The sequence below is a fragment of the Pteropus medius genome, unplaced genomic scaffold, assembly GCF_902729225.1.
Source record: "Pteropus medius unplaced genomic scaffold, Ma_sr-lr_union100, whole genome shotgun sequence".
Taxonomy (NCBI): domain Eukaryota; kingdom Metazoa; phylum Chordata; class Mammalia; order Chiroptera; family Pteropodidae; genus Pteropus; species Pteropus medius.
In genome coordinates this window covers 29,782,693-29,807,243 of record NW_024349802.1, presented here as the reverse complement: position 1 = coordinate 29,807,243, position 24,551 = coordinate 29,782,693, and the positions used below count along the sequence as shown (strand labels likewise).

Below are 24,551 nucleotides of genomic sequence, written 5' to 3'. Positions count from 1 at the left end.
AGTGAATAAAACAAATGAGACAGAAAGGAGATATCACTCCCACCTGTATTCAAGTAAGGAGTGGTGGTTAAATAGAAAGAAATAAGATTAAATTAAAAAAAAAAAAAAAGATTCCATGTGTTGCAGTTTTTACAGAGCCAGAGGAAAAAAGTTATGGAAAATGAGAGAATTTAGCAAAAATGGAATAAGGGAGATGGATACAAAGGAGAATGAATAAAGCATCCAGATGGAAAATATAGCCAATAAGCTCACTATTTCGATTATTATTTCCTAGGTATGGTGTCCTATACTAGACATTAAACTTGGTTCTTTCCTTTTTTTTATTATACGTGCTGGTCAGTAGAGCTCCTACAGGATGAGAAGTAGGAGGTGTTTTTAGCATCTTTCCAGAGGCATTTTCTCTTTTCCGGTCTACGCAGGTGGATCAGACACCCACCACACTCTGAACTTTCTTTCCTTTGCCTCCTACATTTCACCCAGTTACAAACCACTTGGGAAGCTTTAAATGATTGTTACAACTTCTGTTTGTTTGTTTGTTTGTTCTTTTAGGTGATATCAAGATTATCGAACAAATCTACAGTCTCACAGGTATGGCTTTTTCCAAAGAGCAAAATATTTATCTAAAATCTGCAAGATTTTCAATAAATCAGTCTCCCCCTTGAGGTTTTATGTATTTATTTCTTGACGTTTCCTAATTCACTTTCCAATGAGAGATATGGTAACTAACTTAGTTGAGTTTGGGAATAAGGAAGTATTGAAATCATATCTCTATTTAAAGGTTTTATTGTTATTATTGAAAAGTAGTTTGTCACCAAGACCTGTCAGAAGTAGCAAAGTCCTGAGGTAATGATCTTAGAAATACTTTCACTGTGTTTAAAATTAGCAGTCAAATGTTTTCTCGTAAGCATCCATCTGATGATACAACATGATTATTCATAATGTAAAAAATATGGTTCAGAGATAATTTGGAAGTAGTTTCACTTGAGCTTTTACAACAGTCCCAATTTTTAAGAATCTTCTAATTTCATAGAAAAGTTTCCCCCAATACAGTGATTTTTCAGATGTATTATCTAGTCTTTAATTATAAATAATCCTATGACAGGAACCCTATAAATGACTTCTTTTCTTGTTTTGTACTCTCCTTAAAGCAGAACCCAATTTTCACACACAAGAAATACACACATAATACATAGGCACACAAATCCAATTACATAACACATTACATAGCCATCGATAATTTACTGAAGATGGTGGGGGGAGCAAACAGGGTTTACTTTTAATACTATTGAGATACTCCTTAAAGGCTCTTAAAACATCTCAATGCTCTCAAACAAGTTTCTCTCAGGCAGGCACTAGTTGTCTTTTTTGTCTTATCTCTGCAAAATCCCTCCTCAAGAACTAACAAAATTGTCATTATGTTTCAACTCTTCTCAATAGGAAATCTTTCCCCACTACTGTACCCATTTCCCCCCAGGCCTTTCCTACATTCTATTTCTCATGAAAAGAAACTTAGCCTTCTTTTGGATTTTCCAATTTGAATTTCTCACCCCTTCCTAGCACTCTAAAAATGAACATCCCTCCCAAAAATATGACATCTTTAACTTTCAAAAAAATAGTTCTTCTGTATAATTTAGGCTGAAGTTTATTTGCAATGTCAAAACCACCAGAATAACAGGAGTTTCAAGACAATAGGTGTTTATTTCATCTCATGAACAAGGCCAGAGATGGGCAATAAAAGAGTATGTCAATAGGGTCCCAATGTTTCTTTCTGTTTCGTCATCCTCAATGTATGGATATTTTCTTCAAGATTTTCTCGTTTTCTAAGATGGCCACTGGAGATCCATTTATTTCATCCATTCATTTCACCTAGTCATTAGAGTAGAAACTAAAAAAATGTGAATGATCAGGATAGAGCCTCCCCTCTTTCTAAGAGCCTTCCTAGAAGTTTTTTATAACCTGTCCGCATACATGCTATCATCCTAGTACTTAGTCTCATGGCCGAACCAAGTGGCAAGAGAAACTGAAAAATAAGATCTTTGGGCAAGGTACATTGTTAAGAGTTCTGTTAACTAAGAAAGAAGGGAAGATTATGTAAAAATAGGTAACCGGTACTCTCTTAAGCACTTGCCCTAGTATAGATGTTGTTTCTATTTTCCTCATGATTATCATCTTCATTACAAGGACAAGCATATTGCTAAGTGTGTAACTTTTATTATCTAAAAGATCATTTTTTTCTCACATCATTTCCAATTTACAGGTGAGGAAAACAAGGTTTTAAACAATTATATTACTTGACCAAGGTTATAGGCACTAAGTCACAGGACTTCCAGGCCTATGTGACCAAAGTCCACGCATTCAACCACTGGACTTTATTTTGTGTCTCCTTCAGTCAAGATAGGTCCAATTGAATCTAGTCATTTTTTAATTCAAAATGACTATCTCAACAAAATGTCAGGAGCTAAATTAGAGATTCCTTTGACCATGGGGTAAAAACCTTACTGTGCTCATGGAAGCAATCATCAGGAGAAAATGAAGGGGTGCATCAGAAGCAGAGGAATAGATCTGTGGCTGAACTTTATGATGATGCATATACAGGTATATAACTAGCTACACAAACAAAGTGGACAGTTCTGTATAGCTAGCCTGAAGAAGATAACTGGTTACCCCTTCATGGAGGCTGCATGTGGAGCTGAGTATTTAATAATCTAATAAATTTGGGTCCTGTCTACAATGACAATAGGTGGGATAATTAATTCTTGGTATAAATAATGTCAGCTGCCTTGATCACAAGAGCCAGCATCTAAGCATAAAGTCACTATGACAAAATGGAAGTATAAAATTTAAACAAACTTGTAGAAGAACAAACACTCCTGGTTATTAGTCAGAAGAGTCTAGTAAAGCCAATGGAACCTCTCTGAAACAAAGGAATGATTAAATGGCCAATGCAAATGTAAACAGACATCCAATTAGAGAATGCACTCATTGTTTTCTGTTTCTTTAATAATTCTGCCCTGTTGTGTCTTTAGCTGGGTGAGCTAATTTTTCTATTCTACAATACTAGTATACACATGTTCACCTGCAATCTATGTGAGTGTTTTTTTTTTTTAAAGCACAGCATTTTTAAATGCTGTGAAAAACAAACAAACAAACAAACAAACCAATAAAAGCAATACCATGACTATGCCAATAGAAATAACTTATGGCTTCGCCATTAATTAAAATAATTGCATCTAGTTGAAAAGATAAGCCTAATAATGCAACATCCTCAAGAAATTTTGAACCATTAAAGTTAAAATACAAAAATGATGAGTAAATTGATTGTTTCACTTAACAGTTGGGACCTAAACTAAATGGACTATTGACTTTAAGTTACCACAGGTTCAAATTCATTTTTTTGTTATATTTATCATAAGACAATAAAATCCATGTACACCAATGAACTGTTTATTTAGATTAAATAATAACAATGAGAACTCATGAAATTTAAATAGTATTCTTAGTTTTTTTTCAGTTTGTTATCTCACTTTTATTAAAAATTATTGATGGGCAGGTATAAGTGGTTGTATCTTCAAAAGAAACTGAGGCACAGGAAAATGATTTGAACTTCTGGAGCAAGAAAGTCATTTCTGGCACAAAGCAAGAAACACATACTCTTTTAGTGACTCCATTGAGAACCACTAGCTTAGCCTTTGCTGCCCTCTCTGTCCTGCCCCTCTGTCATCACCTCAGTTATCCTTTCCCATACTCTCTCTTGCTTCTTCTTAGCCTAAAACATTGAATGACCCCAGTCAAGAGTCCAGTGGTTCAAGGATAGGGCTTGGCAACACTTCCTTCTTCCTTTCCCAAAGCTCTTCAAAGGGAGATCAAATAATTTGCTCCATTTTCTATCAACCAACTTATAAAACAAAAAGGAAAGCAGGAAACACCGTAGCTGAGGACACTGCTGATCTTATTCCATCTATGTGATCCAAAATAGGAAAGATTTTTTCTTCTCAAGGATAATATAATTTTTCCGATTGATCTCCACACCAAGTTCTACTGAAGACCTGTAAATTTAAAATAAGAAGGCCCAAGACCTTCCAATAAAATTGAAAATATCTTCATTCTTAAGAGGATGCTGTTATATACTATTACAAGTGCAGGTGGATTAAAATCTAGATGCAAATCTGGTAAAATACACCTCTCACATAGCTCCTCACCAAGAGAGTATAAAAAACCAAGAGAAGGGTTGGCGAGCTGACACTAAGAAAGCTGAGAGGGTAAATCTGTGAAAGATCAGAAATATGGAGACTTTTAACACCTGAATAACTTATAGCAAAATCTCGAAAGTCTTTAGTTTTCATAAGAAGTCACTAAGGGATTTGACTTTGTTCAGGTAGGACCTCCAGTGTGAATGATATACCTCTCAAGATGTCTTTGCAACCTGTACTAATCTATATTATCCACTCATTTAGTCAGAGCCCAAGGGAAATGGCAGTATCAACAAGAGACTCCCATCCATTGCGGAAGATGAGGAAGAGGAGACGGAGGCAGAGGAAGAGGAGACAACCTCCCTCTCTCCCATCTACACAAGGGGATCCTTCTCTTCACACGGCAAGAAAGTTGGAAGCAATAAAAGCTATCTAGGTTTAAGCTTGAAGCAGTTGGCCTCAGGAACGGTGCCATTTCACTCACCCATCAGAGTCTCCAGTTCAAATTCTCCCAAAACCAAACAGGAAACTGACCCCCTTAACCATGGTAAAAGGAAAGAGAAGAACTTGAAATTGCAGCTTTCAGCTTTGAATAGTGCTGGACCCCCTGACCTCAGTCCCAGGTAAGAATTCACATCATATCATTCTTTCCCAATTGAAAATGGATTCCTTTTATTCAGACTAGCACCTGACTAGCAAATTATTCAACCTTCTAGGCCCTTCTACTGCACAGGTTCCTTGCCTGGATTCTTTAGCTGTCCTGAGTTTTGTGTGTAATTTTTGCCTCTGTGGAGGTGCAGGTAGTATGGAAATAGTTTTAGTTATATTCTCAGAAGGGGCCATTAAATATTCAGAATTCTTTCTCGACTCTCTTCCATTTAACTCTACTTATTGTTATAAATGTATGCTTAAACATTGTAATTTTATGATTTATAAGTTTACAAATAAAAAGAATGGAACAAAATCCATACATGTTATCCCCTCAATGCTTGATCATACCAAAAGTTTTATGGAGCAATGAGTTAAAATTATGAAGGAAATAAAGTGTTGATTTTTTTTTTTATACTGTTCACTTAGTTTTATTTCTGGCTTCTTCAGTAAGTGACATAGTATGGGTCTATTTTTAGTTTAAAAAAATCTATTCAGGGTCAACTAAAAGTGATTGAGAAGGTAAAGATTTCTGACTCAGAATATGTGAAAGGAGCAATCTGTGGTACATAAAAGCAATAACAAATATCACATAACCACTGAGTAATAAAGAGAAGCAAGAAAAAAATATTCACTATTACATTAGTCTTCTCAGGAATCCTATAAAGTATTTTGTATTAAAACTTCTATAAAGATGTAAGAAGTAAAGCTTAAAGGTTAAGTATTTTGTCCAAAATCTTAGTGATTAAGTTCCGAAATCTGGATTTAAATTCTCTTTTTCTAGTAGTAGGTAAGTGATCTTTCTGATATACAACATATTTAATTACTCATTTGAAAAACACAATTTATGTACTTAAAGAGAATATTAAGAAAAAATAAGCAAAACAGGCTTAGTGAAAAGTAGATGAATATTAAATGTTCAGGAACTTTAGTTGGAGATGGTAATTTGAAAACATTGCTTAACTCTTTTTCCTAAATTTTTACTAAAATTAAAAATTAATTTTTAATAGAGGAAATGTATTAGAGCTTGAAAAAAATGTTTATGTACAAGTGATACTACAATAGAAAAAGAACATATTTTCTTTTAGATATATATAAAAAAAGAGTTTGAGGACATACTTCAAAATACTAACAGTGGCAGTAGCTTTTTATTTTCTAATTTTTGTTACCTTTATGTTTAAATTTTCTACGGTAGACTCATATTTTTTAATGAGTGGGTTAGATATTATTTACCAAAAAAAGAAGACTAACTAAAATCCTAATAGTATTTTAAATATAAATCTTTAACTCTCACTTCAGAGTTTGTCCAAGTCCGGAGTGATGATGTTATCAAAGTTATTTTCTAAGATGTTGTAATCATTAGGTTAAAAAACTTTAATTCTGGATAGAGTAGTGAGTCAATATAAATTTAAATAACAGGACTCAGGTAGCCTAAGATTTTTAATCTAAGAATAAATACGATTCTTATCTTATTCTATCGCATTGCTATCCAATAGAAATATAACGTGAACTAAAAATCTGAGCCACATAATGATTTAAAATTTTCTGGTAGCTATATTTTTTAAAGTAACAAAGAAAGTGAAATTAATTTTAATAATACATTTTATTTAACTCAATATGCCTTAGATATATTATCATTTCAAATGTAAACAATATAAAAAATTAGTAAAGAAATAATTTACTTTTTTAACTAAAATCTTCAAATCCAGTGTGTATTTTATACTTACAGCACATCAATTTGAATTAGCCACATTTCAGATACTCAGTAGTCTACCAGATTGAATATCATAGCTCTAGAGTGTCTAGAATTTAGAAATTTAATATAATATTTTCAAGTCTTGTAGAAATGCTGGAACCTATGAATATAGAGTCACAACTAACCAATTTCTTTTATTATAAACAGAATTGTTGATGGAATCGAAGATGGAAACAGCAGTGAAGAGAGCCAGACTTTTGACTTTGGCTCTGAACGAATCAGGCCAGAGACCAGAATTTCTCCTCCTCTCGGAGGTAAGCTCTATATTTAACTTCCTCTCAAAGGGCAATATTTCTTTTTAACTTGTAATGTTTGGCATAGGCACTTTTTTGCCTTCCCATTCTCAGAATATTCTCCATGTGATATAACTTTACCAATGCCATGGAATAATTTGATTTGAGTCTGTGCCATCTACAAGTTATTAAGATATCATTAGTCCAAGCTAGATGTCCTGCCATTTATCAACCCAGGCAAATGGTATGTTAGGAGAATCCAATTTCTGCTAGTCATCAGAGGATAACCGTGTTTTCCTATTATAAATGCAGACTAATCCACAAAAACAGCACTACCCAGAGGAAATACTGTTTAGTTGTACACTCTAGGAACATTGGATATATTTAACCAATTTATTTGGTAAGAAGTAATGTACTTGCATTTTTTTCAGAGGATAAACAACTTCAGAAGTATGTAAAAAGTTAGATATGGTGGAGAACTATATGAAGCATTACCCTTTAGTGATAGTGAATTAATTGTAAGGGTAACCCTAAATATAGCTCGGGCTCCTTTCTCTCCCTTTCATTCTTGAGTCCATTGCGCATAAAGGATTCTGTCAACATGACGAAGGCCAGAAATAACAAATAAATTCTAAAAAAGACACACTTGTACTTAATAGATAGAAACTGAACAAATATTAAATAGGTATAAAATGTACAAAGCAATTGCTAGTAAACTATCAGATGCAAAGCCAGCAACCCCCTGCCAACTCTCTCCTCCCTTTCCCATCCAGCTCTTAGATTCTGTGTCAGGGTCTCTTGATTAGCAACTGCCTCCATGGGCAAAGCCAAGCATAAGAAGGACTTCTGAACATACAGTTCTAGGGTTATGTCTTCATTTGATAGAATACCAATATTCCATATCAATCAACAATCCTTTCTAGTACTCATCATCTGGAGAAATGGGAGGGTCCTTGTAAGACTCCATGATGGAGGGACCGTGGGAAGGGAAGCAGGGAGGGAAAGAGTGCAATTCTCAGACAACAGTCTGATTCATTCATTCAATTGATTTACATGTGCTGATGTTGTTACTCTGCTTAGGGCAAGAGACACAGAAATCATACTTATAGTCAAACTGGTATGATTGTTTGCTATGAAAGCTGGTAGTAGGTCCCACTTGGAAGTTTTCTTTGCTAGCTCACCTGGGCCTGGCGATGATGCACAGAACCTCACCATTTCTGTACTCAGGTTTCTGGTTATCCCCCTCTTAGCTTTCTCTTCTCCCTTTTCTAAACAACTACCCCTACATTCATCCATTCAAGCAACACATTTTCTTGATTTTATCTCCTAAATATCTCTCAGTTCTAAGACTGTCTTGCCACATCCATCCCTTGCCTGCATTGCTACCAGAGTCTCTTCTCTGATCTTATACTGTTATCCATATAGAAGGAACATTTTTAAAAATATGAATTTATTCTTATTACTCTACTCTTATGCTTAAAACCTTAGTATGAAATCTAAACCTATTGCATAATTACTTTTCAAATGTCTTTTTTCCCTGCTAGACTCTAAGCTCCATGAAGGTCAATTATATTTTCTTTATTCATTGCTATCTCCTGTAAAAGAAGCCTAGCTTATTGTATATAATAACTTACCATTCATTGAACAAATGGATTAGCTTTGCAAAATATCTCTGCAAAATGACTTCTTACTACTCCTCCACTTCTGATTATTTTGAGTGATTTTTTTTCCCACAAATGTTTTCTACCTGTAATTAACTAGAATCAGGATATTAAGATAATCATATCATAAAAATATATATATGTGTGTATATATACATATACATATATCCTTTCCACTCCAGTTAGCACTGATTCATCTGTACTTTTGTCCCTGAAAGAAATAAATGCATTTAGAAGAATAAGGTAGAGAAGTAGAAATAAGAGAACCAGGAAATGGAAGAAATTAACTTTTAGAGTGACGTAGGGTGAGATGAAAACCCTGCAGTGGGGATTAACACCTGAAATAGAGGTAGAAGGAAAATGCTCTCATGGGCACAGAATCAATAGTCAAAAAAAAAAAAAAAAAGAGAAGAGAAAAAGAACATTCTTTTTCTATGGCTTGAGCACTGGCTATGGTACATTTTTGGAGAATGGTCAAAGAAGAGAAAATGTGCCATTGTATGGTGGTAGCTGTGTTCAGAGGAAGGGGAGATTTGCCATGGACACATCTAATCACTGCGGTCATAGTCACCGCCATGATGTGGGCCTGGTTCCATGAAGTATATCATGTGCCACCTAGAGAAGTACTAGAAACTTGTCCAACCCCAGGGAGACAGAACCTACGGTGCACAGACATTGGGCAATTTTAAAGGTAGTAGTTTGGGCTTCCTTCTCCATTCTTATTGCCCCAATTCTCAAATACGAGGTTTATTCCTAAAGGACTCATTCTAGGTGTGTGTATCACTTTTCAGACTCAGAGATTGGAGCTGCTGTTCTCTTCATCAAAGCAGAGGAGACCAAGCAGCAGATAAAAAAACTCAACAGCGAGGTATGGAGCTTTCTCTTTCTTTGGTCATGCTGGAGTGGTAAGAGGAGGTATATATATATCCTATTTACCAGCAGAAGCAGTATATTATATAGTAATTACAAGTATGTGTTCTGATGTCAGACCACCATGGATGAAATCTTCCTAAGCCTCATATGAGTTAAGTGACCTTTATGAAGTCACATACCCTCTCTTAAACTCTATTTCCTCATGTGTATGAAGGAGAGTGTAATTATGCTTACTTTGTAGTCCATTGTGAAATTGAAATAATCTAGGTAAATCATTAGGCATAAAGAAAAAATATAATAAGTGATAATTATTATAATTAGTATATTAAATGTCTTGATCTTTGGTTTAATTGGTGCTTTTTCACTTTTTTGATGTACTTTAATTTTTAATGAGTTAAAGCAAGATCATTAGTCCACAGATAAATCAAAATTAATGAATCAGAGCAATCAAGTGACCTGAAACTCTGTTGCGTTCTCTAACACATATTTGCCATACAACTTTGAGCAGTTTACCTCTGTGAATCTTATCATCTATTCATGTAAAATAAAGTAATTTTTTAAACCTTATTGAAGAATATTTTACGTAAGATATTTCAAATGTACAAGTCAATGATTTTTAGTAACTTTAGTGAATAGTTCAACCAACACCATAGATTAGTTTTAGAATATTTTTAACCCCTCAACAAGATCTCCCATACTCATTTACAATTCCAATATCCAACCCTAGGTAACTATTTTCTGGTTGTTTTGTATAAACAGAGAAGGTAATTTCTGAATTACTGTCTTAATTTATGTCCCCCAAATAAAATGAAATTTAGAAAAAATCTTTTTTGAGACAATGATTTAGATGTAAATAGTTTATTCTGGAGGTGATCCAGGAAGCAAGATGAAGGAATAGAGAAGGCAGAAAAAAAAAGGAAAGCAAAAAAATAAGAGTGTGTTAATGAGATGATTAACCCTATGGGCAGCTGGGGCTCAATCCTGCTGGGGACCACTGAGAGACTGTGTAGGACAACTCCATAGGCAAGGACAAGTATAGTCGAAGGTGGTTCCTGGGAGAATAACTCCCTCACTCTTCAGCAGAGACTAGAAAGACTCCTCAGGCGGGAATATGCAGAAACACCTAGACCTGTCCCTGGCAACTTCTAGGGTAGATCTAAGGCACTGACCATGTAATAGAATCCCCTACCAGGACTAAAGTTTTAGATTATCTGATGAGATCTTGGCAGAAAATGTAACCAATTGATGATATTGATGAGATTTGAGAAAAACAAAATTCATATAATCATAATCAGTTTCCAGTATCTGTAACAATGAAAGACTGGGTAGCTTGTCATGAAGTTCAGAGGCTTTTTTCTTAAACCTGTGTTTCTTCAGCTTGGTGGAGATTTATGTTTTACTACCATCTCTCCTTCTGAATCTGTACTCTCTGGAAGTGAGATTATTGCTAACAAGGAGTAAGAGGGCCAAAAGGCAAACGAACGAAACAGGAACAGAAAAACTAACTGGATGCAAAGTTCTTAAATCGCAAGGACTTAGCCACACACTATCACTAAAAATACACCCCCAAACCCCAAAACAAAACAAACTTAAACACCCTTTTGGAGAACTGGTCATTAACCTTCTGTTGAACAATTTCTTTTCAGATATAGTTCTCAACTAAAACCACACATTAATAACATTTGAATTCTTTTCCCTCACATTTGAGAAGATCATTTAATGGTTTTAAGAACTGACTGACCAATATCTTAGCTCAAACACAGGAATTAGTAATTATTCGGGGGCGGGGCGGGGGGGGAGACAGGGAGATGTGTTGATATCTTCACCTTTTGAAATGTAGATAATTTTTGCAAGTTACATCTGTAAATCTACATGCTATACGATTTTCCTTTGACAATGTGAGACAGTGGTAGATGTTAAAACGGATAACCACTTGAAAAACAAACTATTTCCCCAGCGTGATTCTGTATTCATCATTGCTTTTCCAGTGAAATGACATAAATCTTTTTATCTTATCATATGCTGAAATTTTTTAAAAGAGCAAGATAAAATACCAACGGTCCAATTATCTTTCCCTAAAGGATTAATTTTTCTTTATAGGAAAATATCTGATTTCTTCATGGTTGAAGCTCAAGTAAAAAAATAAATAAATCTTATCCTTTACACATAATTTAATTTATACACAATCTTGACCCTTTTGATAGTGCATTAAAACCTACTAAGGCAGGCAGAATGAAAGTACAAATTGGCTTCAAACTGTAAAATTATTTCCCTTCTAACCTCTTACTTGTTTTTCACTCATATCTCCTACAAAGTGGTGTTATTTATAAAGCAAAGAAAAAAAAAATCTGTTAAAGTCCAAGCCTAATTTTTCCATTTCACTTTTCTACTACTCAAATGGGTGATCATTTGATTGTTCTATTTTTTTGTTGTTGTTTATTCTATTCTTTGGTTAGGAGTAAACAAGAGAAGAATTGACAATAAATGTGTGATACACTGCATGATTATAACTCTGCAACCAAAAGATCAGCCCCTAATATATGTAAGGCACATTGAGCATCAAGTAAAGCTGAGAGCATTGCAGAATTCACATCCTGATATTTGCTCAAACATCTAAGATGTAAATTGTTCACTGATATATAATCACCTGGTTAAATACAGAACAAAAATCAGAAAAGGAATAATATTGGTAAAACTTATATTCGCAGAACAGTTAAGAGAGTTTAAAAGATGTAGGGCAGCTGCTAATATTAAAACATTTTTGAAAACATTGCTACTGCTTTACAACAGAGAGGAAAAAATAGTGCGCTTTAAAGGAATTGTTTAAAAATAATAACAAAACATCACTGTAGGGGCCATGGGCTGTGTAGGTCAAATGCTCCATTTCTGAAAAGGTTTGTAGGTAAGAGTTAGAGTGTTTTCTCATTTCTGAAACCCAGCTGACCCAGAAATACACTGTAGCAAAGCCAAACAAGGGAAACTGTGTACTCTGTAACAGCAGGTATAAGGCATAAAACACATTAGTAGAGAAAGAGAATGAGATTTGGAGAGACACAAATATTTACATCCTTACTCAAAAAGTTAACTCTGACTTCAGCAAAATATTTACTTCTCCTAAATTCAGATTTCTCTTCTATTAAATGGTAATAAAATTTTTAATAGAGGATTGTGAGACATTAATACCATATATAAAGCACCAAGCATGATGTCTCCCCTTAATAAGTGGTCAAATGCTCATTTCCTCCTCATACAAGGTTATGCTTCTATTCAACAAAAAGTGACTCTCTAGTTAGCCCTCCACTCCAGCCCATTGCTACCTAACAGTACCCAGTGCGGTGTAATAGGAGAGAATTAGTCAGTGTTTATGAAATAAAATGAAAATGGATGAACTTAAGGGAAACATATTTGATCATGAAAATGACTACTTTCACCTGAGACTTTCCATTTGCTATGAAAATACTCAGTATAAAATTAGAATACAGAATGATAGGGCAAATTGTTTATATGTCAGTGCATCTTATTTTAGCTAAATAGTTTGGTCTAATTGTGTCACTGTATCAATGTAACTCTTATTCTGTAAGATTTATAGATGTAAGGGCAAAGAGACTCCATATGCCCGTTTAATAATGCTTAAGCATTACCTGATATTACACTAAACATATAAATGGCAAAATGATGATAAAACTAGGCAGAAAAGAACCTGCCAAGCTTAACAAGGATAATCACAGACAAATCTTAATTTCCAAAATGGGAGAATGCGGGCAGCTTGTGAAATCACTTTTGCTTACCAGAGTGCGCTTTGCTCGAATGCACTGATTGACATTTTTTAGCATTTCATTTTGTATATACGTAAAAGAACCAGTCAGTATTAGGCCATTTAATCCACATTGAGTCTTAAGCATATTAAGGAAAATGAAATGTATAACATGCCTAAACAAAATGTGAGCTTTTCAGAAACACATTATATTGACTTTTTTTAGGGAGAAGTCTGGCTTCTCATACTATTTTTTTTAACTCCTTTTTAAAACAATTTTATTGAGATGTAATTAACATATCATATGATTCATCCATTTAGAGTATACAATTTGAAGGCTTTAGTATATTTGTAGAGTTGTGTATCCATCACAATAATCAATTTTAGAACATTGTATTACCCCACAAATAAACTGTATACCACACCCACCATCCTTAATGCCTGTAGCTCCTTGCCCCCATGCCCCGCCCTACCTAGCCCTAGGCAACCATTAATCTACATTCTGTGCATATAGATTTGCTTATTCAGGACTTTTCATATAAATGGAATTGTACAATATGGTCATTTTGTGGCTGACTTAATCACTTAGCATAATGTTTCCAAGTTTCATCTCTGTTGTGAAGTACTAGTACTTGATTCTTTTTCATTACTAAATAATATTCCACTGCATGGATATATACCACATTTGTCTTTCCATTCATCAGTTGATTGACATTTGGATTGTTACTAGTTTTTGGCAAATACGAATAATGTTTTTCAGATATTGTATTATGACTGCTACGCACATTCACATAACATTGACACAGGTTTTTGTGTGGACTTGTTTTAATATCTCTTGAGTAATTAAGTGGAATTTCTGGATCATGTGGTAACTCTACATTAAAAATTTAGAAATTGCCATACTATTTCCTGAAGGAGCAGCAGCATTTACACTGCCAGAGCAGTACGTGAAAGTTCCACGCTATGCTCTCCTCTTCATTGCCAACAATTTTTATTTGTTATCTGACCTTTTTATTATAACCATACTAGTGTGTGTGAGGTGGTATCTCATTGTGGTTTTCATATGCATTTCCTTGATAGCTAATAATATTGAGCATCTTTCCATGTGTTTATTGGCCATTTGTACATCTTTGGAAAACTGTTCAGATCCTTTACCCATTTAAAAATTGGGTTGTCTTTTTATTATTGAGTTAAAAGAATTCTTTATACATTCTAGATACAAGTTATAATTTATAATTTTCTTCTCCCATTCTTTAAATTACGATTTTGTTTTCTTAATGGTTTCTTTTGAAGCACAAAAGTATTAATTTTGGTAATATCCAGTTTATCTATTTTTTCTTTTTTTTTTGTTTCTATTTTTTCTTTTCTTTTGTGATTTTGAGGTAACATCTAAGAAACCATTGCCTATCTCAAGGTCGTGAAGATGTATTCCTGTTTTCTTCTCAGAATTATATAGTTTGACCTCTTACACTGATGTCTTTATCCATTTTGAGTCAAACTTTGTATGTGGTGTGAGATAAGGGTCCAATTTTATTTAACTTTTCCACATGGTTATTCAGTTGTCACATTACCATTTGTTAAAAACACAATGCTTTTCCCCATTGAAAGGTCTTGACATTCTTGTCAGAACTAAACTAACCATTAAGGTGAGAGTTTATTTCTGGGCTCTCAATTCTGTTCTATTGCTCTATATATCTATCCGTATGCTAGTATCATGCTGTCTTGATTACTATAGCTTTACTGTACGTTTTGAATGAAGAAGTATAAGTCTTCCAAATTTTTTCTTTTCTTTTAAGATTCTTTAGACTATTTTGGGTCCCTTGAAATTCCATATGAATTTGAGCATCAGTTTGTCAATTTCTACAAAGAAGTCAGCTGGGATTATGATAGGAAATGTGTTGAATCTATAGATCAATTTAGGAGGTATTGTCATCTTAACAATATTAAGTCTTCTGATTAGTGAACATAGGATTTTTTTTTCCATTTATTTAGATTGTACTCTAATTTCTTTCAGCAATATTTTGTTGTTTCTAGTATATAAGTCTTGCACCTCCTTGGTTAAATTTATTCCTAACTATTATATTATTTTTGTTGCTACCGTAAATGGAATTGTCTTCTTTATTTCTGAATTGTTTATTGCTAGTGTACAGAAATGCAACTGATTTTTGCATGATCATCTTGTATCTTGCAACTTTCCTGAACTTGTTTAGTAGTTCTAATAATTTTTGAGTAGATTATTTAGGATGTTTTATATTAGATCGTGTCATCTAAAAATATAGTTTTATTCCTTTCTTTCCAATTTGAATGCCTTTTATTACCTTTGCTTGCCTAATTGCCTTGGCTAGAACTTCCAGTATAATATTGAATAGAAATAAAAAGAGACAGCCTTTTTTTGTTCCTCCTCTTGGAGGGAAATCTTTCAGTCTTTCACCATTGAATATGATATTAACTGTGTTTTTGTTTGTTTGTTTGTTTTATAAATTCTCTTTATCATATTGAGGAACTTCCCTTGTAGACTGGTTTGTTGAGTGTTTTTATAATGAAAGGGTATTAATTTTGTCAAATGCTTTTTTTCTGCATCTATTGAGATAATATGTTGTGAGAGGTTGTACTTGATTCTATTGATATGGTGTATTACATTAATTTTTGGATGGTAAGCTAACCTTGCATTCCTGAGATAAATCTCACTGGTCATGGTAAAAAAATTTTATATACAGCTGGATTCAGTTTGTTAATATTTTGTTGAGGATTTTCGCATCTATATTAATGAGTTATTGATCTGTAGTTTTGTTTTTGTTTTTTACTTGTTCTATCTTTGTTTTGCTTTGGTATCAAGGTAAATTGGTCTCATAGGATGAATTAAGAAGTATTCCCTCCTCTTCATTGTTGTGAAAGAGTTTGTGAAGAATTGCTATTCATGTTCCTTTACATGCTGGCTATAATTTACCAGGGCAGTCATCTGGTCCTGGGTATTTTTCTTTATGGCAAGTTATTTGCTTACTTTACTTGTTATAGGTATATATTTAGATACTCTATTTCTTCTTTAATCAGTTTTGTTAGTTTGTGACTTTGTGGAAATTTGTCCAATTCATCTAAGTTAGCTAATTTGTTGGCAGTAGTGTTCATAGTATTTCCTTGTAATTCTTTTCATTTCTGTAAGCTTAGTAGTAATAATGCCTCTTCTTTCATTCATGATTTTAGTAATTTGAGTCTTTTCTCTTTTTTTCTAGGTAAAGCTTTGTCAATTTTGTTGATATTTAAAAGAAAACAAATTTTGGTTTTGATAATTTTTCTCCATTGTTTTCCTATATCTATTGCATTACTTTCTGCTCTGATCCTTATTATTTCCTCTCTTCTGCTTCCTTTGAGTTTCGCTTTTCTTTTTTCCAGTGCCTTAAAGTAGAAGTTCAGGTTGTTGATTTTAGATCTTTTTTCTTTTTCAATAGGCATTTATAGCTATAAATTTTCCTCTATGCACTACTTTAGCTGCATCTCATAAACTTTGGTACATTATGTCTTCATTTTCATTTATCTAAAACTATTTCCTAACTTCTCCTATGATTTCTTATTTGACTCAATTATTCAGTAATGTGTTGTTTAATGTCCAAGTATTTGAGAATTTTTCAAATTTCTTTATTATTAATTTCATTCCTTTGTCATAGAACACACTTTGTATGATTTTACTCTTATTAAATTTAATCAGGTTTATTTAATGGCATAGCAGATAGTCTAACCTGGGCAATCTTTCATCTGTGCTTGAGAAGACTGTATATCTGCTGCTGTTGGGTGAGCTGGATATCTGTTAGATCCATAGCTATATGTCTGTAATCTTTAAGTTTTGTATTTCCTTATCGATATGCTCAGTTATCCTGGTATTGAAAATGAGATATTGCAATGTCCAGTTATTATTACTGATTATGTATTTCCTTCAAAATGTGACATTGTTTTTCTTTTATGTATATAGGGCTCTGTTGTTCTGCATATATACTTATAATTATTAATATTTCTTGTAAGATTGACCATGTTATATCACAAAATGTCCCTCATTATCTCCAGTAACATTTTAAAGTCTATTTTGTCTGATATAAGTATAACCATTCCAGCTTTCTTATTTTGCTATTTGTATGATATATCTTTTTTCATCCTTATACTTTCAACTTACTGTATCTTTGACTCTGAAGTGTGTCTTCCATAGACAACATTTTATTCAGTCTACCAATCTTGCCTTTTGACAAGATTGATTAATTCATTCATATTTAAAGTTATTAATATAGTTTAATTTATGTCTTTCATTTTACTTTTATTTTCTATTTAACTCATGTATAATTGTTTCACTTACTAATTGTGGGTTTCTTATATTATCAAATATTCTTTTTTAAGATACATTCAAACACTTATGATTGTTACTTAATAGAATTCTATAGACAAAGAGGCAGATGTTTCCCCACTTACTTTATATAATTCCAAAAACATATATAATGCTTAAACATTTTTGTTCTTTTCCAGACAATTTAAAATTTTAAAAATTTAGAGAATAATTCCTCTGTGGTTAAATACATCTGTTATATTTTGCTTAGAATTAATTCATATTCTTAAAGAGGCACATTGGTCATTAGCATAATAAGGCTCTATGAATTCCTGCATTAAAGAAACTAAATTAACTTGTTTTTAACCTGCATTGACTAAATTCATTTGCATATGTATCAGTTTAATGACAAAACAACTATTAACATTTTGTTTACCATGAGCATATTATGGAACAATATGGGAAGCACTGGGCTAAGGAAGCAGCCTCTTTCTGGCATTACCCAAAATCCTTATCTTCCTTTTCTCTCTTTATGCTGCTCTGAGTCACTACTTGGTTTTGCCTTATTTTATGTACCAGGATTTATTCACTTGCTTATTTCAAGTTCCTTTTTGATATTCTCAGAAAATGCTTGACTTTTGATTTTACAACTGCTTAAAGTTTACTTCAAGTACATGGAATTGGCTCATAGAATTATGAAGGCTGAGGAGTCACAAGATCCACAGTTGGCAAGCTGGAAATCCGGGAGAGCCAATGGTGTGGTTCCAGTTCAAATCCAAAAGTCTGAGAATCAGAAGAGCCAGTCGTACAAGGTTCAGTCCAAAAGTCAAGTACATTCGAGATTTAAGATCTATTTCAGTCTGAAAGCTGATGAAGAACATGTTCCAGGTTAACACCCAGATAGGAAGAGTTCTCTCTTAGCCTTTTTGTTTTGTTCAGGTCTTCAATTGATTGGATGAGGCCCACCCATAGTAGGGATTAAACTGTTTTAGTCAATGTACTGATTCAAAAGTGAATCTCATACAAAAACAGCCTCACCAGCACACCCAGAATAATGTCCAGGTATCCCATAGCCCCGTCAAGTTGACAAATTGACAAATAAAATTAACCATTACATCCATCAAATGCCTTCAGTTTCTCAATCCAGTGGCTTTCTTTCTAGTTTAAGTCGTTGGCCTGTTTTAATGTTTAAACTGCTTTGGTGGGAATAATCTTTTCCTGACTGGATTTAATTTAAAAAAAAAAAAAAAAAGATTCCTCTATGGCAAAGATATCATGGTTCTTTATGTGGGACAAAATAAAACATTTTCTTAAACTCCAGAATTCAGACAAGTATTTCAGTTTTACCCTGTACTACTCCATATATTGTAAGTTATACATTTGTGCGATGAGCACCAAAATTTGGGAGAGCCCTGCTTTATTCTTGACACTCATTACTTTATTAAGAATCTCACTGAGTGATCTGTCATGAGGCTGTTTGTTTCATTTGACACATTAGCACATTATTAACTTAAGAGAGATGAAAAACCTATTCTTATCAACTTGTCCTCTAACATTTTAAAAGCAAAGTTCATGTTGTTAGTGAGACCAACAGAAAAGCATCTTTTTTTTCCAGAAATGACTGTGTTTGTATTACATTTTGTAATTGGAGCATAGGTCATGTCCTTTAAACATATCTATTCCAGTCATCTTCTTATATCCACTCTTTTCCTAAGGCTTTAAAAGATCATTTTATATAATCACTAAGACTACAAGCTAAATTTCAAATTTTGTTTAGTAACATCGACATCTTTTAAATTTTCTCTCCTCATTTTCACCTCCTCAAAAAAGGCTAGTAAATGTGTCTGAAATATTATAGAGTTCAACCATTCTCAGAAAGGCATTGTCATAGGGTAAATTATACTGAGGTAACAAATTCCAAATCTCATTGTTTAAAATTTATTTCTTCTTCAAGCAAAATTTGCCTAACACTGGTCAACAGAAGGGGGCCACCACCTGAAATGTTACTGATTGGTTATGTTCCATTCAAAGGGGGAGCATAGGGAATTAATTGGCTCAAAAAATAAACATAACATTTCTGTTCACATTTCTTTAATCAGAACTAATTACATGGGTACAATTAATTTCAAGAGGCCAGAAAGTATAATCTTCTGAGTACCCCAGAAAAAAAAAAAAAAAAAAACTGGTTTCCAGAAAACACTAGCAATAGCTACCACAGTACCCAAAAGTTAATAAAGAAACTTTGTCTCCTTTTTCTTTTGCTCAAAGTTGAATGTCAAAATATCCCCCAACTAAATTTATTATAGAATATCCAAGTAAACAGATACAGACAATGAAATGCTTTCTGCTGGAAAACAGAGAATTTTAGTCAATGTCTAGGTTATACCTGACAAAGCTAGTAGGTAGGTTTTAAATTTGTGTCACTAGATCAGATCAGTGAAGTCTGCTTGAGTCAAAGAAATTGAATAGTAGTAACAGATTGTTCCTTAATTTAGGGTTGCTTTACTACTTTTCTAAATGGCTATGAAAATTCGGGCTATGAAAATAAAGTTAACTTGAGATATGAAAAACCTATTCTTATCAATTTGTCCTCTAGCATTTTAAAAGCGAAGTTCATGTTGCTAGTGAGACCAACAGAGGAAACCTATATTAGTAACACCTTATGGTAAAGTTCATTCTTTGGTCCTTTGAATTAATGTTACCATTATATCTTTTCATTGACAATTAGTTCGACTAAAACACACTGACAGAATTGCCTGACCACCCTAAGATCTGACTGTACAGTCTTTTTTTTCCTCATCATGATCATACATAGTTCCGTCAGTTCTCAAAAACGAAATATGAACAAAAGCTGTACATTCACTTTTTGACATAGAAAAACAAAATCCATTTAACTATTAGAAAAACCATTCTGCTTTTTTCATTTTAATACATATATATTACTGATAGTAAGGCTAACTTTTTATGAATACAGGTTTCTAAACTGGAATATATCTAACTAATTTATGATTTGGAGGATGCTTTTTGGTTATTTTCCAGTTCTCAAGCCTCTATGCATAGGCATATTTGTAGCTCTCATGATAGTTTTACTACTAATAAATATAAATAAATAAATAAAATACTAAAGAATAATGAGGATCTCTCAAAATTTAAAAAAAAAAAAGTCACTCAAAAGTTTATCCTGTGATGTATAGATTTAAAATGCATGTAACTTTTAGAGATTAAGCTGTTTTTGTCCTCTTTGTCTATGATTACTTATATATAGGCCTTTTCTCATCTTTGAATAGAGGAACTAAATGAATATATTGGGCAGGTCCTAAGTGAGACCAACGCTACACTCAAAATGGAAATCTGAGCAGAGTTGAATAAAAAAGAGTATTTACAAAAGGAGTTAGCATAGTGTAGGGAAACCACAAAGGATGGAACTTCTCCTCTTACCCCAGGGCTAATAACAACAGAAGTTCTTGAATTACAATTCTTAGGTCTGAAGGGGCCAGAGTAGAGAGTGGTTACAGAATCTTGAGTCAGAGAAAGCTGGGTGGAGAAGATCACAGGAGCTATTATCTTTCATTGGAATCTTCTGTGAACTCTTGCCCACCCAACCCTTCAGGGAAGCAGCCAAAGGAAGCATATTCTGACTGACCTCTGTCTCCTACCTCCCTCCAATCTGTTGTTAAGGCCAAACCCAAACAGAAGCCAAAGAGTCAATGAGCCTATTGATGAAGTCTATCCAAGTCAGCCTCTGAGGAGCAGCAATGGTTGGAAAGAGGATCTATTCTAGAGATGCAAATGGGAAATTTTCAGTAACATGAGTTACTACGTATCCAACCAAGTACCAACCAAGAAAAACTTAAATAAAATTTAAACAATTAGTTATTAATTGCTTATTACTAATAGTTAGCCAGTTGTGGTAGCTAGCTATTAATTGACTACTAATTGATAGTTGCAGAATAACTAGTTATTTTTAAAATATGAATATAAGTATCCCCCTAAATAATTTGTAATATTATATATTTTTAAAAGAATATACAACTCTGCCATTTTCTGATTATCGATAGGAAAATTAATTTCACTAATTAATTCAATCCAATAATTACAAATACTATTGTTATTTTTTTCATAGAATTTTAGAGTTGGAAGGGATTGCACAGGATTTTTTTTCTTTTTTAGCCTCTCCCTGGCACAGGAATTTCTTTTTTAAAAGAATGAGAACACCATATATCTTTCAAAAGGGTAACAATTCCTTTAGCATTGATTTCACCTCCAGTCTCCTATGAATTTTTTTGATTCTTCCATGGTAAATTCTAATTTCCAAATTCCTTCTCTGAACTTCAAAACTTGCCATTAGGTACTTGTTTTTATATAATTTTATATTATTTTATTTTATTTATTATATTATTTGTTTTGTGTACATTTCTTCCTCAAATAGAGCATAAGGTTCTTGAGAACTTGGATTACATCTCCAAAAAATTCTCTGAATTTCCTCAAAATAGTAATAATGAAAGTATTCAGACTTTACCAAAGTGCAATAGAGAATACCCTGTATCTCAAGTAACTCAATGTTCAAGACTAGAAAATAAATATACATGAACTTGAGAAGGCCTGGACTTTTTTCAGTCTTTTTATTAGAGAACAATAAGACACCTAGAGAAATGAGAATTGGCATTTCCCATTCACTTGTGCGCAATTAGAAATAAACACAATATATATAAATCAATACAAAATTTGTCTAATTTCCTTTTTGTGCTGATATGACCACATAATAGGGTAGAATTTGAAATCATCAATTGTTATAAACAATCAGTAAAAGAATTCTTCTGAAACAAATAATTAAGCAACCTATGCTTGATATTATTGTATTTTCATAATGTAGTAGAATCGTGAAATCTGAAAATTGAGCGATATCTTAGAGGCCATCTATTCTGACTTTTTACTTAGCAGGAATTTTCTTTCTGAGGTTACTCTCAAGAAGTTATTTTGCCTGAGTATTTTCTGTAGTAAGAAGCTCCTCATACCTCTGAGAAATCTATGCCAGTGGTTCTCAAACCTGGTCATGCTTTCAAATTCTCTGGGAATATGTTTTTATATAACTATAATTTTTTTATAAATTAATATATAAAATAATGAATCAATATGTTTAAATGACTATTTCTGTAGCCAACAGACTAACTGAATCTCAGGACCTCCAGAGTTAGCACTGAACATGTATATTTTTAAAAATGCTCCCAATGCTTCTGATGACAACCAACCATGGCAAATAGTGACCTACCTCATTTTTCAATTACTTGAGCTGTTAGAAACCCCTTCTCTAAATATAGCTGATATAACTCTTTGTAAAGCGTGTTATTCACTTTTCCTACTTCTATCTCTCTTGAGTTGCATTTAAAAAATCTACATAAATGTTCTTTTTAAAATGAGAATACTTTAAATTTTAAAGGTAGCTAATACCTCTCTTCCTCCCACTCTGTGGCATATTTTCTTCTTCTATAAATGTTCTCTCTTCCTTGAAATTTTACTCATCTAACATGAAATCAAATTCTTCATCATCTTGATTAACTTCCTTTGCCTCCGCCCCCTCTGCTTGACTCAATTTCTCAAAGACAACCACAACCGACTCCAGTGTCCTACAGATACTTCCAGAACATAGATTATTATCTGTCATAATGTTTTAGCTTATAAAAGCACCTCAAATTCTTGTATTTGTTCTCTTTGCTCAGAAAGCTCTTTCCCAAGATATTTGAATGAATAGTTCTCTTTCCTTTTTCAAGTCTATGTTCAAATATCAACTTCGCAGTAAACTCTTCCTTGACCAGCCTTTTTAAAATAGCAACCCCCAGCTGAAGGAAACTGGACTTTGGGTGGTAAACACACAATAGAATATACAGATGTCAAATTATAATGTACACCCGAAAATTATATAATTGTATTAACCAATGTTACCCCAATAAACTTAATTTTTCAAAAATTAATTAATTAAATAATTTATTAATTAAAATAGCGACCCCCTTTCCCCAAATTTATTCCCAAATTCACTTCTCTCATAGTCCTATCAAACTTCTGTTATACTACATAGTTATTTATCTACATTTTTCATTGTCTTTATCCCCCCACTAGAATGTCAGTCATATGAGTACAACATTTATCTGCTTTTTTCTCTGCCATGTGATTGGCACATAGTAGATACACATGTATGATTAATGAATAAAAGATGCATGGGTTACTTATTATATCTATTTTAACCACCAGACACTAAGACATTGAATAGAAGAGAAAAATGGAATCTCAATTTTGAGTTTGAAGAGACATTATAAATCCTGACATGTAAGACACTTTTATCACAAAGGAGTAAACTGAGGCCCAGAGATAATCGCATATTAGCAAGTATTACAGAAAGGTCTGAATCCAGTTTAGGAGGTTTTCTTTTTATTGGGTTAGCTTGCAAAGATCAACCATGGTCTGTCTGTATTGAAAAGATTTCCTTCTGAAATATCAAAAGCCCATATGAAGACTTGAGTCTTTGGTTTCTTAAATTATATATATATTGGGAGTCAACAAGAACAAATATAGCAGCTTCAACGATCACAAAACCCTAAACCCTCAAGACTAGAACTAACAAGTGAATTCAGTGAAGTTGCAGGAAATAAAATCAATATACAAAAATCAGTTGCATTTCTATACTCTAAAAATACTAAGAAAACAATTCCATTCAAAAAGGAAAATTACTTAGGACTAAATTAAACCAAAGAGGTACAAGACTTATATACTATTAACTACAAAATATTGTTGAAAGAAATTAAAGATTAAAATGGAAAAATCAACTATAGGCTTGCCAAAGGAATTGAGAAAACAGCTTAGACTAAATTTTAAACTCTTACTATAAGATCAGTATATGAGGAATCAAGCAAAGAGACTTAGATCCATAAAAATAGGAATTAATCACTGATACTTTGGAGTGTGAACCAGCTTCATTGGCATCATTGGGCAATTGTAGAAATGCACAATCCCGAGCCCCACCCCACACCTACTGAATTTGAATATATATTGTGTCAAGATCTCCAGATGATTCCTATATACATTAAATCTTTACAAGCACTGTCCTATACAGTTGATATTTGAGAAGAGACAGATTT

The 24,551-nt window shown here is 33.1% G+C and overlaps 1 protein-coding gene across 1 annotated transcript in view; it reads left to right on the top strand.

Annotated features, from left to right (window-relative positions):
* The window catches only part of KCNH8 (potassium voltage-gated channel subfamily H member 8), a 306,005-nt gene that overhangs the window by 272,602 nt on the left and 8,852 nt on the right, over positions 1–24,551 (top strand). Inside the window, exons 12-15 of the mRNA XM_039836783.1 lie at positions 550–588; positions 4,455–4,813; positions 6,742–6,848; positions 9,280–9,356. Coding sequence (XP_039692717.1) covers positions 550–588; positions 4,455–4,813; positions 6,742–6,848; positions 9,280–9,356 — 582 coding nt within the window. The remainder of the gene's footprint in view (positions 1–549; positions 589–4,454; positions 4,814–6,741; positions 6,849–9,279; positions 9,357–24,551) is intronic.